The sequence below is a fragment of the Falco rusticolus genome, chromosome 10, assembly GCF_015220075.1.
Source record: "Falco rusticolus isolate bFalRus1 chromosome 10, bFalRus1.pri, whole genome shotgun sequence".
Lineage (NCBI taxonomy): Eukaryota > Metazoa > Chordata > Aves > Falconiformes > Falconidae > Falco > Falco rusticolus.
Window position 1 is genome coordinate 17,376,760 of NC_051196.1, and position 14,420 is coordinate 17,391,179.

Sequence of the window (14,420 nt, forward strand, 5' to 3'; positions counted from 1 at the left end):
CAGAGGCAAGGGAAAAGGTGGTGCAGCACACCACCTGGCCCGGGTAGAAGAGGGCTTCTGATCTTTGATCAATGTCTAACATGAGCAAAAATAGCGTTTCTGTTATGTGGGTGGTTAATGTAACCCTGTTTCCCTTGATCAGTTATCTTGGTAGCTGGCTATTTAGTTAAGCATTTCTCTCTTGTATGGACAATTGGGATGGAAATCTTTAAGTCCTGCTTTCCTGAATACCATGACTTTTATTAAAGAATGATGACTTCATCAGCATCTTGGTTTTGCCAATATTTGAGCTGTACACAAAAAGATTGTGCTTTTCACTGGCAGTATCTGAAGTAACCCTTTCCTCTCTTTTATCTTACTTCCATAGGTTTATGAAATACTGAAAAGAACGACATGTACCAAAGCAAAATATAGCATGGGTAAGGAACATTATTTAGCTTTAAGATTGGTATCGTTTTCAGGTATTGAAAATAACTGTGAGTTGTAACTGGCTGTGGAGTTTAGGTTTTTCCCCTGCCCTCTAATTTGATGTTTGTGGATATAATTGTTTCATTTGGAAATTGAATTAATATAGCTGTTTGGAATTTTTTCAAAAGTGATTTTATAGATTTGACTTTGAATTGAAGTGGTAAGTGAGCATATAGCCCCTGCAGATGTTAGTTAGGTCCTTTGCAGCAGGACTGGATGGTGATATAAACCAGTGGATAATATGTGCTCTGTGTTGGTTCAGTCTTACACTCACTGAAGCGGATGAGGGTATTGCCATGAAGTTCAATAACTGCAGTTAAAGTCTATGGTTTGGCCCATTCCTTTGAAGTAGGAACCTCACGTTTTTATCGTGGGAAGGCTTTTCAATGACTTGAGTGAAGTAGTCTTAACTGATGACTGCATGAAACACTGTTCTATGTGGAACTGAGATTACCCTGGTGGAATGGCCAAGGACTAAGGCACACCCTGAAAGCTGGCCCATCTCTTAGCCCTCAAAACAGTTGTTGCAAGTCAGTTGCTGTGAAATTGGTACTGCCATGGCCAGTAGTTCTAGGATTTCAGCCTTGGGGCTTGTGCTGTAAGAAGTAAATTCATAATACAGGTAAACATGAATTACAGATCAGGTCATCTGAAAGATTTGTTGGCAGCATTTCCTGTTCAGTTGTTACATACTTTATTTCATACATATTGTGATATATAGGTCCCCTTGACTGTGGGAGCAAAATTAACAAATAGTTAATTGTAAACCAAATGATATAAGGATGAAGGGTGAATACCCTCCTATCCAAGCTTTTTAACAGGCAACCAATAGAAACAAATTTGTATGAGAAAAGTGCGTGAACATGGGAGAAAATGTTTGATAACAGTTGGAATCTGTTATAGCATTTATTTGCTTACAAGCAGTTAAATATAACAATGGGAACTTGAATTACAGGTAGTTCTGTTCAATATTGACCCATCAGCTGCTTAGAAATACATCAAATAATAGAAGAATAATTATGCCAAAAATGATTTTCACGCTTTGACTTTTCTGTTGAAGTAACAACATACAATGTACAATTGTTGAGTCCTTGTATACACTGAATTTTGGTGTTCAGCCAGTATTAACAGAAGTACTGTTTCCCTGTAGCATGGGAAATCCAAATTAATCTGTGACTTTCAGGACCCTTCTCGAGGCTGGTGCTGGATCATTTTAATTGGAAATTACGTATTTGCACTCTCGAAAGGGGAAGGTCATACAGTTCGGTTTCAATTCTTGCCTTGGATTTGATTACTCACTTGATATTTTTTCTTTCTTTTTTTTTCTTTTTCCCAGTCCCGAAATGGGAAACACATTAGAGATTAGTTGAATAGCGGGGAGGCTAAAGGCAAGGTCACACAGTATACCTAATAAAAATGTCATTAGGCCAGCCTGTCCGTGGGTATACTCAGCATAACTCAATCAGGTCCTTTGTGTTCCAGCGTTGGAATGCTGGGTTACAACCCAGCAAAGGTTGCAAACAGATTTGAGCAAACACAGATAATGCTTCAACATTTCTGCCCAGCAGGAAAAAGGTGGCTGCCCAGTGAACACTGCAGTCTTTGTTATTTATTTTGAAAATTTGCAAAAGTATGAACCTGTCTTCATTGTTAAATACTGATATGTAGAAGGGTACTATGTAGGTCTTCGATCGGTTGCACAGCCCTAGAAAAATAATCTGATCACTAGCTGTTTCTGCCAGAAGTGTGGAAACATTTGCAGACAATTCATAGTACTGTATAATCTTAAATAGGACTTTGAAAATCAACGATACTGCAAGATACTGAGCATTCCTGGAGTAGTTCCTCCAGCAGGTGATTAGTATCTTGAAAATGTTAATGAACTTGGAAAATTCTCATTTCAAGAACAATCAAAAATGTCTCAGTGATCCTACAGTTAGCTGTTTCCTGGTTCATAGTCAAGGTTCCTTCAAATCCAGTCCCACGCTCTTTTCTTAGCAATGAACTGATGGGCAGCATGGAGCACACTGCAGCACATCATTTTTATTTCCTTTTTTTAAGTCCTTTTAAATTCTCCACAATGCCAGATTTATTTTTTTTTATTGGCATTAATCAGCTTAGCCTTGCACAAAGACAAATACTTGACTTAGCTCTGATTCAGCACCCAAGACTGGTTCGTTGAATCCCCAAATGTATCTTCCCAGATAACGTGACACCTTCAGACGTGGGTAATACTCCATAATTGGAAGTAGCTATATTAATGCCAGCAGCTGCAGCAAGAACATTAGAGGAGTAATGTGCTACAGCCCTCAAAGGTCCAGGTCCAGCCCAGTGACCTTTGGGAATGGTGCAGTGGACTGCAATGTCGAAGAGCCGCTTGCTGCTGTGCTCCTCCAAACTTACACGTTAGCTCCTCCCAACCCATCCATACTCTGGCCCTAAGTTAAGGAACACTAACTACCACACCTGGGAAGGCAGGGCTCCTCCAAGTCCCTTATACCACATACATTTTATAGATGAAGCATTAATTGCTTTCAGCCTCATGCATGTCACTAATAAACGGATGTGTAAACAGGGAAAGGAGAGGGAAGAAAGAAGGAAACTACCCTTTTAAATAAAAGACGAAAATGTGGTAAATATGGTAAGTATTACGCCAAGGTCTTCGCAAAGGCTTTCCCTACAATTTCTCTAAGCAATCTGAAATCTTAATTCAAAACTTTGTGTGGATGATGAGTGTGTATGCGTGTTCCTGTACGCCATCAATTCCAGCCATATTCTTCTTGTGATCGAGCCTTCTGCTGTACACTTTCAAATCTTCAGGCTTGCCCTTAAATCAAACTGACTTTTCAGAAAATGTAATTTATTTTAATGACTAATTTCAAGTCATTGGCTTCTAATTCTTGATTCTCAAATATATATGACTTCCTCTTGCTCTCTGCAGTTTTCCATTTCATAAAATGAGTCATGTTTAATAACCTATATGATTAAAAATGAAACTACATGGAAAGGAATGAGATGGCAGAAAAATCATTATCTGACCAAATGACTGTTATTTTGAGGGAAATCTCCAGGAAGGATGATAAAGTGAGACTGTCTAACCTTGAAATTATAAATAACTATTATGTCTTTATTTTTCAAGGGATCACCAGTCTGCTTGCCAATGGAGTTTACAGTGCTGCGTATCCTTTGCATGACGTAAGTGACCTTGCAATGTATTTTACATATCTACTATCTGACAAGAAATCCTCAATGCGTTACATATTAATGGCATCATCCCAAGCCATGAGTGTTTTGGATCCTGACTTCCTGCTTGCTTGTATCACGACTGCAGTAACTTCTGTGCGTTGTTTCCATCACTCTGCTCCTTTTAATGAACTCCCCACCTCTGTTCTAACTTTGATGAACATAAGTAACGTTTGAACGTAACATTAGAAGAGTTGTTTTGCTGGCTTAGCAAATGAAATGCTTCTGTTATTTTCTGACCACCTGCTCCTGAGATCCCTGGCATCAGTGTTAAGAAATGTATTTATTCCTGGGGCACCAGGTAGCTTGTTCCCTCAACCACATCTGCCTGGCATCCCCCTTGCCAGCACAGAGGTGTCAGTAGCTGTGTGTCTGTGCGACTGGTTGCCACTGGGGGAAAACCCATAAGCAAGACCTTGAAGTGACATGGGACTGGGCATGGCTGCAGACCTTCTTACTGATGAAATCTGCTCTTGAGCAGTTCAGTAAGATGTCAAGAGTGTGTTCAACTATGGTGTTTGTCAAGAGGATTAGAGAGAGGTGGGGAATTTTGGTGGCATTCATACCTGAGCTGGGGATCCCTATCCTGCCAGAGGTACACAGCAGTTGGGTGCTGATGACATTTTTACTTAAAGGTTCAAGGTACAACTAGAACTAACAAACACATGCTCTTAGCTAGACTGTAACAGAAAGGCTTGACAGCTGTCAAGGGGACGTGGCAGTCGTGTTCCTCGTGATGTACTGGCTGTGTGAGCTTACAAGGGCTGTCGAGCCTGGTGCCGGTTTTCTGGATGTGAAGATGAAGTGTGTCTTCCTAGTTTTCTGCTCCCCTCACTCACACTGGCTTTACACGGGACCACGAGTGTTTTATCACGATGTAACTGAGACCAGAACAGCCTCTTTATCTGCCTGATGTTTATCATAAATGTCAGGCACTCTTAAACTACAGCAATATCGCATAGAAATCCAGAAAGGTTAAATAAACTTCTCTGCATGTACTTGTCTCATGTCTTCAGACAGCTACTGATAGTCTTGTATATAAGTTATTTATTGTCTTGGTTTACTCCTGTATCATATTTAAAAATAGCTTCAAATTAAAACCTCAAATCTAATCAGCCCTGAGTGTTTGGAGAGTCTGGATAGGGATCAGCTCTCTCAGCTGGTCTCTTCTCTTGCAAGTGGACTGAGCTGAACCCCAAATACCATGGCAATACCGCATCCTTTCCCTTGACATTTTTAGGCCACCTTTATCACTTATTCATTCCTTTTCCCCCAGTGACGGACATTATTACTTTCTTAATGTGCCTGATGACAGAAGACAAAGTGTGCTATGACAAATGAACTCCGAAAATACAGCATTATTTTACAGATTGCTTTTTCTGTTTTTGATGCATTAAGTGAGTGGGATACATGGGTATGCAAGATGCATAGCAGTTCTGGGTGCGACTCACTGAATGACGCAGATTTTTTTTTTCTTTTTTTTTTTTTAAAGGGTGACTATGAAGGTGAAAACATTGAACCTAATGACAGAAAAGTAAGTTGATATCAAGGGGGTTTGACCTATTTGCACGAGTCCCAGCCTGAAGAGTCACCTGTTGGAATCTGGATGTTTGCTAAATTTTCACAGAAAATACTGCAAAAAGGCACTAAATGGCAAGCAGTAGAAGTACTTTCCAGTTTTTAAGTTTACCCAAATATGAAATGCAGTATGGACATGTATAAGTTACCAAGCTCAATAATGATACATTTCTCGCCCTGTTGGTAAGAGTACTGACAGCGTTTACATATAAACCCTCCTAAAGTTCAGATGATGTCATTTCAGACCAGGTCTGATGAGAATATGCTCAGTCATATTCCAGTATCTGTACCTGACGTAAATCCTGCTCCACTCTATAATGAGCTCTGGTTTCAACACTGCAACCTCTGCTGAATTAATGTGCTGCTGATCTGGAGTGTGAGGATCACAACTGGGTTGGGGGGAGGAGGAGGGAGGCAGTTGAAAAACGTAAGCATAGAAGTTATTGGGAAAGAAAGATTGAATATTTATCAGAAATGAGACATTCTCAGCAAAGCTTTAATGTGCACTGTTCAGCCAGAAGCTGCCCTGTGAATGTATACTGATACATCGCATCACTTTTTGCATACATCTGTGGTTTAAATTGTGTTTTTATTGTTTGTATACTGAAAGACATTTGTTCATAGTGGTAAAAGGAGTAGGAAATATTCCAAGGAAATAACTTTTCATAAGAATAACCAAATTTTTCTCCCTTTGAAGAAGTATTGATTTCTTAATTTCAGAGTACAATTACTACATACTCCTGATCACACTTCTCTAAAGAACACAGGCTTTTTTTTCCCATGTATCAGAAAAAAACTGAAGTAGAGTGGTTATGACCAGTTCTCTCAGGAGGAGCTACTAAATTTAGGTGCCATATATGTTGGGCTTTCAGACTTGAAACTTTGCCTTTTCAGTTTGTTTGACGGTCACATATCCAAAACTTTGCTGTGGACATTCAGATAATAGGAAAAACGGGTATAAAGCCTTTCAGGTTGGTCATGTAAAAAATAGGTACCCAAAATTAAAGGTCTGCTGGGCCTTAAAGATGCAAATGGCTCATCAAAATATGTTCACCCTCTATTAATGTGTGTTAAAAATACCACATACCTGTCATTTCATTATTAAGCAACACATTGTTCAACCAAAAACAGGATGAGAGTGCATGTTTCCTCAAGGCATCTGGACTATCATTTTTATTACTAACTTTTCTGACCTCACAAATTCATTCATTTCACAAGTTCACTGTGTGTTTGGAAATGTTTACCTTGGCTTTTGACTTCCAGTTCCTTCAAATAATCTTGTGGCGTGTTTTGGCATGTCTGTTCTGGTTTCTTGAAACTTGCTTTAATCTAATCCAGTGCTAGGCCAGGCCTGTGCCTTTTTTAACTACAAAATTAAAGATTTGAGGCATAGAAATGAAGTAAATATTTAGTGTACTGATCTCCTCTAATCATGTCTTTGAAGCTGTGCTTTGAATATCAAGCTGATAAATGTCAGGATAAAAGAGATAATTCATTTGTACTTTAGGCATAAATTTGGTTTGAAGTGTTGTACAAAACTGAAACATGGCATCGATGCAAAATCTCCTTAGCTTAGTGTTTTCCTGATATGCTTCACCAGCTTAGATCACAGAAATGGAATCTAATTTCCAGCACAAACTTAGTTTGTAAAAATGAAGTAAAAAAAATAATAAAAGGAAGGGTCTTAGCTAGTGCACATAGATGTTGAGGTGTCCCAAATCATTAATTGTTTCCCAGACACAGGCAGCTGGCCTTAAACTTTCGGAAAATGTGGTTGAAAGAAACCTAAAGCAGAATAAAAATAAAATTAGCAAGAACGATGCTGCTTAGTAAAGGCCTGCCTTTACATTTCAGTTTCTGCTCTTACTGTTGTTAGGAAACTAATAAAGATTTATGATTTTGAGTTGCAGAGGGGAAAATCCACAGTCCACTTAGATTTTTTATGTCATATTTCTGTAAAAGTAAAGCTGTATTTTTTTGAATGGCTTGAACCATTTGCATGAGAAGCACAGCAGTTCAGCTTGGAAAGTTTGTGTTAATGATTTGGCAGGAGAACTGCAAAACTACTTTAGAAATGTTGTTCGCTGTATGACTTTTCTGTGATAAAATGCAAGAAGTAGGAATGGGCATGGGCAGTCCTGCCCTTCCTTGCTTTGCTGCGTTTCACTGGAGAGCTGTAGGAGGCTGACATCTCTCAAGTTTCTCATGTTAAAATAGCCTACAGATTTAAGCAATAATACCCTATTTTGGTCTGTTCTTCTATAAACATGATTAATAATGTTGCCCTCCCTGTAATGATAGCTGGTTTAGGTTGTGGCTCCCCGATGCAGTTCCTTCCACAGCTGAGCTGCTTGTACAGCCCTCACCCACTGATGGAGATTTGTGCAACCAAGCTCTGAAATTTGTTGTCTTTTTTTTCTCTATTTTTTACCCAATGTTCAACAAAAAGAAGTACCTCAGCAATAATCAGTTTGTGCTTTTACATTTGAGGAAAAAGGAAAAAGATGATGTTGTTGCTAAATGAATTAATGAATACAGACGTGACCATCAAAGCATCTCCTTGAAATATCGGTAGCTGGCCCACAAACATCCTGCTACCAAGGTCATGTCACTGGGTTAAAGCAGGAAGAAGAGCAGTAAAGGGAGACCTGACTTCACAAGAGCTTGTAAAGCTTCTCTTCCCCTTGTCCCACAGAGGAGGTGATGGCTGGGTGGCCAGTGAGCACAGTTCCTCTTCTCCAGTATTGTTTGTACACACATTGATTGCTTATTCACTCTGTTAGCTGAATTGAATTAAGAAAAAAATAGGGTCTGAGAAGCACTATTTATATATTTTACAAAGTAAAAGCTAAGTTGAAGGCCTCACAGGAAACTATTTTTGTGAGTGATTTGATTTTATAAATCACTAATGGGGATCATTGTTTTCCTTGGCCCATATCCTAATCAAAAGGATGAGTGGAAATCATCGTGTCCTTTTAGTTTAAAGCTGAAAAACTCTTAAATGCAGCCTTTGAGGCACCTCTGCACAGCACCTCTTGATGGATGATGAATATTATGGTTTGTGTAGTGAAAAAAAAAACCAGTTTATGCTAGGTTTTTTTCTGTCTTCTAACTCAAAGCATATTCATCTTTCACATCCATTCCACTAGATACCTCCTACGGATCGTAACATCAGGACTACTGTCCCTGTTCCTGCTATAGTTATCCGTCAGTCCAGTTGCTGGAGAGCCTTTTAATGTACTAGAATTCATCACTGTACTATAGCATGCCAGAGCATCAAATTTGTTTTTAATACTTAATGCATACTGCGTGTATTGGCAGATTATGGCTTGAAACCACAAAGCAGTGAAACCAGATCCACAGCGTAAGCTCTGCAGTTTGCTGGACCAAAGGAGAAACATTTGTGTACGCAGCGCTTTAACTTTTGCTTTGCCTTTTTGTTTTACAGCTCCTGTGTGAGGAGTGGGCAAGCTACGGAGTTTTTTATAAGTACCAGCCAATTGACCTGGTCAGGTGAGAGTTCAGCCCTTAACGTTGTGTTTCCACTGGGCAGCGCCGAAGCTGTGCACAGTGATGCTCGGGCGGGTGTCCCTGTGGGGGTGCTGCCCTCTGTGCCACGCTGGAGGTTTCTGGAGAATGGGAAGTTCATTGGGTCAAAAGGAGGTTTCTGTGAGTTTAAAAACACACTGATATATCCCACCTAGTGTGAAAGCTTGTGGGGGACATAATTTTAATTAATTTTGTTTGCTGGTGGTGAGAGCTAAGACCATGAAGAAAAGGAGGTGCTTTTTAAAGAGGATTCACTCACAGGAGATCCAAAGATACCGACTTACACAGCAGAAGCACAGGGGAAAAAATGACTTATTTTCATGGTGCCTGTATCTCTGGATTAACTCCAAGCATCATGAGAAAGAGAGTCCTCTGAGAAGAAAAAAATTCCCACAGGTCATCAGATCTTACTTTCTCCATGCTTAATCCAGCTGCAATTTGTAATTTTAGCCATGTTATATTTTAAGAAATAGGAAACATTTCTCTCTCTCATTTCTTTTTTTTTTAAATGTATTTCAGAAAATACTTTGGAGAGAAGATTGGACTGTATTTTGCCTGGCTGGGAGTTTATACACAAATGCTTATTCCAGCTTCAATTGTAGGGATCATAGTTTTCCTATACGGCTGTGCAACTGTGGATGAGAATATACCAAGGTAAAATAAATAAGTATATCATATTGCTGGAGGCCACTAGAAACTCAATGTAACCTTTCTCTAGAAATGTTTTGTCACTAATATCTAGGGTGAGTGCAGCCAAAACTCCTGGCTGCTGCGGCTTGCCCTGTGCCACCCACAGCCCGATGCCCCGATCCATGTTTGCTGGTGGTGGCTTCCCGAGGTCTGTCTGCCAACTGGCACTTGCCAGTGTGTGGTGTGCTCCCTCTGCTTTCCCTCCTCATGCCCCACACACTTCATTGTTTGGAAGCTGTGCTGAAAATTAAGCCAAGTCCGTAGGGATAGGAGAGCTTGCGGTCCCACTGATTTCTGATCACAGTAAGAGATGGATTTGCTACCAAGGGCTGAGAGTTGCTGCAGCATGTTTTTAAATCATTAGCGTTTTTTGTTAATATTACTTGTGGAGTTTGCATTGATGTACTAAAAATAATTCTTGGCTGGTTGCTCAGGTGTTGGGTTTTTTTCCTAACTCAGATCATTATGTTAAAACAAACCAACAAAATACTGCTAATGATAGGTTTTAGTGCTTCCCATCGTAAAGTGCTGAGGAGGGCATTGCGTGCCATAAAGATGAATCAAGAATATACATGCCTTAAATAAGCAATTGTGATCAGATTAGCAAAATCTTGATGTCCTACTATTTTTAATTTTTTATTAAGTTTTGTATTTTAATATTTTTAAAGCCCTATGATTTTGCATTATTTTCCCTGCATGCATCATCAGCTGTAGATGAAAATGACATAGTTTGTACATCAGCCATGAGCCCTGAGTAACAAAGCAGATAATGGATATAGAAAAATAGATTATTTTTTGTGTTGTTCATTAAGATTGCTTTGTACTGCTTCCAACAGTTGAAGAAAGTCAAAGGGAGGGTCACTGCTGCTATTTCACAGATGCAGTGCATAGAAGATAAATTGGTTGAACTCCAGTCTCTTGATACTCGGCACTTCCCCTGTACCTTATCTATGACTGTAGTTAGTATTTCAAAACAAAAATTATTTTTAAATTCTATTTTCTTTATTTTTCTACTGTAAGATAGAGCCTTGTGTCTCTCATAATGCTCTCTCTTATTCCCTGGAATAGAAGTAGGGCTGGGGATGGAGGGAGACAGCAGCCTTGCACGAGGATTTCAGCCCCCACAACGGTGTAGGCTATGAACAGAGCTGCTCACTGGGGCAAGAGCTGGGAAGGACTGTGAGGGTAGTATCGGATGGTCCTACAGACCAGAAACAGGTGCTGTGCAGAGGAGCAAAGATCATTGGAGCATGGAAGATGGAGCCATACTGACCATGATTTTTCCATATGTGGTTGCTTTGTTGCAGTATGGAAATGTGTGACCAGAGGAACAATATCACCATGTGTCCCTTATGTGACAGAACATGCAGTTACTGGAAGATGAGCTCTGCTTGTGCGACTGCTCGTGCAAGCCATCTGTTTGATAACCCTGCAACTGTCTTCTTCTCAGTCTTCATGGCTCTCTGGGGTAGGAAGATATATGCCTTCATGTTAAGTGTTTAATTATTTAAGATACAACAGGAAGAAACAGAAGAGATAAACCAGTATATTTATACTCGGGCAGTTAATTATATAGAGAACTTCTTTTCTTTCTTTTTTTTTTTTTTTCTTTCCTATGAAACTGTCATCCCAAAATTTATATTCTGGACTGAAGGCTAAGATTCAAAAAGTTGCTCAAGATGAACATCAAATGAAATTGTTAAGCATCTGTCATAAAACTGCTGCGTGGTATGTCAAAATTTCATTAACAGGATTGCGCAGCTTGCCAACACAAAAAAAAAATCTATTTGGAGAGCCAGCTTCCACTTTACAACATTACAGAAGAAATATATTAATGTACTCTGGGGTTGAGGGGAGGGCTCCGCAGGGAAGTGTAATGGCCTTTAGCGTCTCAGGACAAACCAACATTGATTCGTGAGTAAGCTCTGAGATGCAATTAAGTTTATCAGCAGGCAGACATCATGCGTGTAGACCATGAAGCAGGAACAGTGGCGTTATAGGTATTTTTTCTGACGCTGACTGCCCTTGTACTTTAAGCACATCACTTAACCTTTCTTCACATGTCTGTAGAACTTAGTTGAAAATATTAACCCACTCATGAAATCTTTGTGAGAGTGTCTTCAGGAATGGTTATTGAGGGCTTTTCTCCTCCCTGCTGCAGGAGGGATAGGGACCCCCTTGCTCAGGCACCCCAGCACCAGGCATGGGTGCTGGAGGAGAGGGGAGGAGCCTCTGGTCATCTTCGCTGGGGCCAGGAGGGCCTGTTAAGATAAGTGGGAACTGATGGGGTCCAAACCCCATGTTTGTGACTGGGAGCCCTGTATAGAGAGGCTACAGAGAATAGGGAAATGCATGTTATTCCCCCCAGCTTTGAAGTTTAATGGCCACAAAGTCCCAGCATCAGTGAGAACAGCACAAGATGATGCTTGCCCTTCCTGTACACCTTGTTGTGAGTTAGCAAATAACCTGTTTTGGATTATATTTAATCCTGAAAACACAGCCTGAGTTTTTATTTGTTCTAGAATGCAGGGAGTCATTTTTACATTACCATCCATCTGAACTGATTTTAGTACAATTCAACATAATTCAGTTTAAAGCAGTGTCTTTTTGACCAAGGTCTCAATTTGAGATAAGGTTTTAGATGCAATGCTGAGAGCTGATTATCAAGCACTGTAAGGAAGAGGACAAGGACAGTGCTGCAGAGGGATTTTGGGAACAGTGGGGAGTCAAGAGCGCTGCAGGTTTGGAAGGAAAGCTGGGAAGTGGTGGTGGGAGGTTGAACTCGACCAGTTACACAGCAGAGAGGAGGGATCACTATCTTACAGATCATCATCTTGCCATGTAGCATATAGGGAGAAACGTGATACACTCCAAAGCAGAATGCAGTGTCAGAGACTTTAAATAGACTGATTCTCTCACATGGAGAGTCAAGTGTTGGTTTCGGTCTTCCTCAGTTACAATTGTTGTGAACCGGTGTGGATCTCGCACAAAATACTCTCTTGTCTAGAAAGTAATGCTGCTTACCTCCCTTTTCTTAGCAAACAACTATGGGTCCCTCCATCCATTTTGTAACATTCTTGGGCAAAGTAAGGCAGAATGGCAGAAGCCAGTTTCTGTGCTCTGTACAAAATCAGGCTTAATACTAAGATGATAGTTTTGGAGTGGGATGTGAAATTCCTGAAGTTCTTCAGGGTCAACATAAAATTTTATTGTGGTACAATACCATATAAAATGAATGTTGTTTCAGAAAGGTATTTTTGAATTGGGAAGATCAGAACTTTTCCCACAAGGTTTTGAATTTGCATGATTGCAAATTTCATTTCTAAAGGATTTGTTAAAAGAATTTTTTAAAAATGAAAGGAGTACTTCATTTTTTAAGGAAATAGTATCAATAGAAATTGTCTCTAAATATAGGCACACATATGGACTCCAGTGACATTTGGGAGCACCACAGCACATAAGGAGAAGTTGTATTAGGTTCGTGTATAGTTGAAGAGTTGAGGCAGAGGAGACCCAAGTAACCTGCTCAGGTGACCCAGGGCATCCTTAGCATAGCAAGAAAATGATCCCAAGTTCAGGGGTGCTGTGAGCAAACATTTGGCCAGGCTTTCTTTGTCTCATGGGGGTATCGTAACACCCTGGAGAACTACACTCACATGAGTGTTAAAACAGCTATAGCACCAAACTGGGCCCTGGTTAGAAGTTCAACATTAAACATGGACTGTGGCCCAGTGCTGTTTGGAATTAAATGGCATTAAAAATGTCAGAGAATCCAGACAATATCATCTAGACAGTAACCTTTGGGAATTTTTAAGCTCCACTTATGCTTATGGGCCCAGATGAAATATGAAAATGCAGGTATGCCTGGCAAAGCAGCAGTACATCACCACCTGGCACGTTCACTGAGGGCTTTTGAAATGAGCTGGCTGTGTTTCAGATGCAGCCTTTTCATTTTGCATTGTTGTAAGTCAGTGCCAAGGAAGGATTTCTAGTAGGACTAAGGAACAGCTCTTGTTCATTTTCTGTATTTCTTGCTGAACATGGAAGCTGCAGACCCCAGCACAAGAACTGCCAGCAGCAGGGAGAGGGGAGGCAATTCCAGGGACCATGACAGAGACTCTCGTAAGACACAGCTGTGGCCATCCCAATTTACAGGAAGCCTACGGCTTGTAAAGGGGCTCAGCTGTAAGTTCTGCACGTGAGAGTTTCTCTTGGAAGGCGAATTAATATCATGACCCTAGCCTGGTTCCAGTCGTGAGGGTGTCCTTTCCTCTCTATTCAACTTTCTTACCCTCCTCCTGCCTCTGGTCGTTCTGGACATGAATGTTTCTGAGCACATCTGTTAATACTCACTGCGGGAAACTCCCCTGGGAACACCATTTCTTGGTAGACTTGCCTGTTTCATAATCACTTCTTTATTGTACAGCACTGGTGTATTCCCAGCATCTAAATATGTCCTCTGAGAACTTGCTCGGTCTCAGAGGCAGATAGACTGATATAGACCGGGATCATTCACTGGGACTCAGGAATTACAGCCTGTCCACCTGTAGCTGGCATGAGTATTTGGGTTTGGGTGTGATAATTAGAGCTAATCATACTATTATGACCACTAAATGGATGTAATTATAACAATATAAAAATGCTTTATCTTGCTGTCTTTGAGGGAATAACTATACCAGCAGAACAGGACTAGTTAAGTCATTCATATTTTGTAGAGATAAAACACAGGTTTATTTGGATTTACAGATGGAATTACATGCAGATGAAGACCAACAATACCATAGTCAGACATACAAATATTTAAATAAGTTTGGGTGTCTGTCTGTCTTAGACACCTTAAAAAATTGTAGGTGTCTTTCCGTATGAAGCTGTGGATGTAGTAAATGCCATTT

At 40.2% G+C, this 14,420-nt stretch overlaps 1 protein-coding gene across 3 annotated transcripts in view; it reads left to right on the forward strand.

Annotated features, from left to right (window-relative positions):
* ANO1 (anoctamin 1) overlaps window positions 1-14,420 on the forward strand; it is an 82,368-nt gene that overhangs the window by 46,512 nt on the left and 21,436 nt on the right. For 2 of the 3 annotated variants that reach the window (XM_037402492.1, XM_037402490.1), the window contains exons 7-13: window positions 368-419; window positions 3,044-3,109; window positions 3,608-3,663; window positions 5,204-5,245; window positions 8,738-8,802; window positions 9,358-9,492; window positions 10,836-10,996. In XM_037402492.1, coding sequence (XP_037258389.1) covers window positions 368-419; window positions 3,044-3,109; window positions 3,608-3,663; window positions 5,204-5,245; window positions 8,738-8,802; window positions 9,358-9,492; window positions 10,836-10,996 — 577 coding nt within the window. The remainder of the gene's footprint in view (window positions 1-367; window positions 420-3,043; window positions 3,110-3,607; window positions 3,664-5,203; window positions 5,246-8,737; window positions 8,803-9,357; window positions 9,493-10,835; window positions 10,997-14,420) is intronic. The other variant, XM_037402491.1, reaches the window with a different exon arrangement.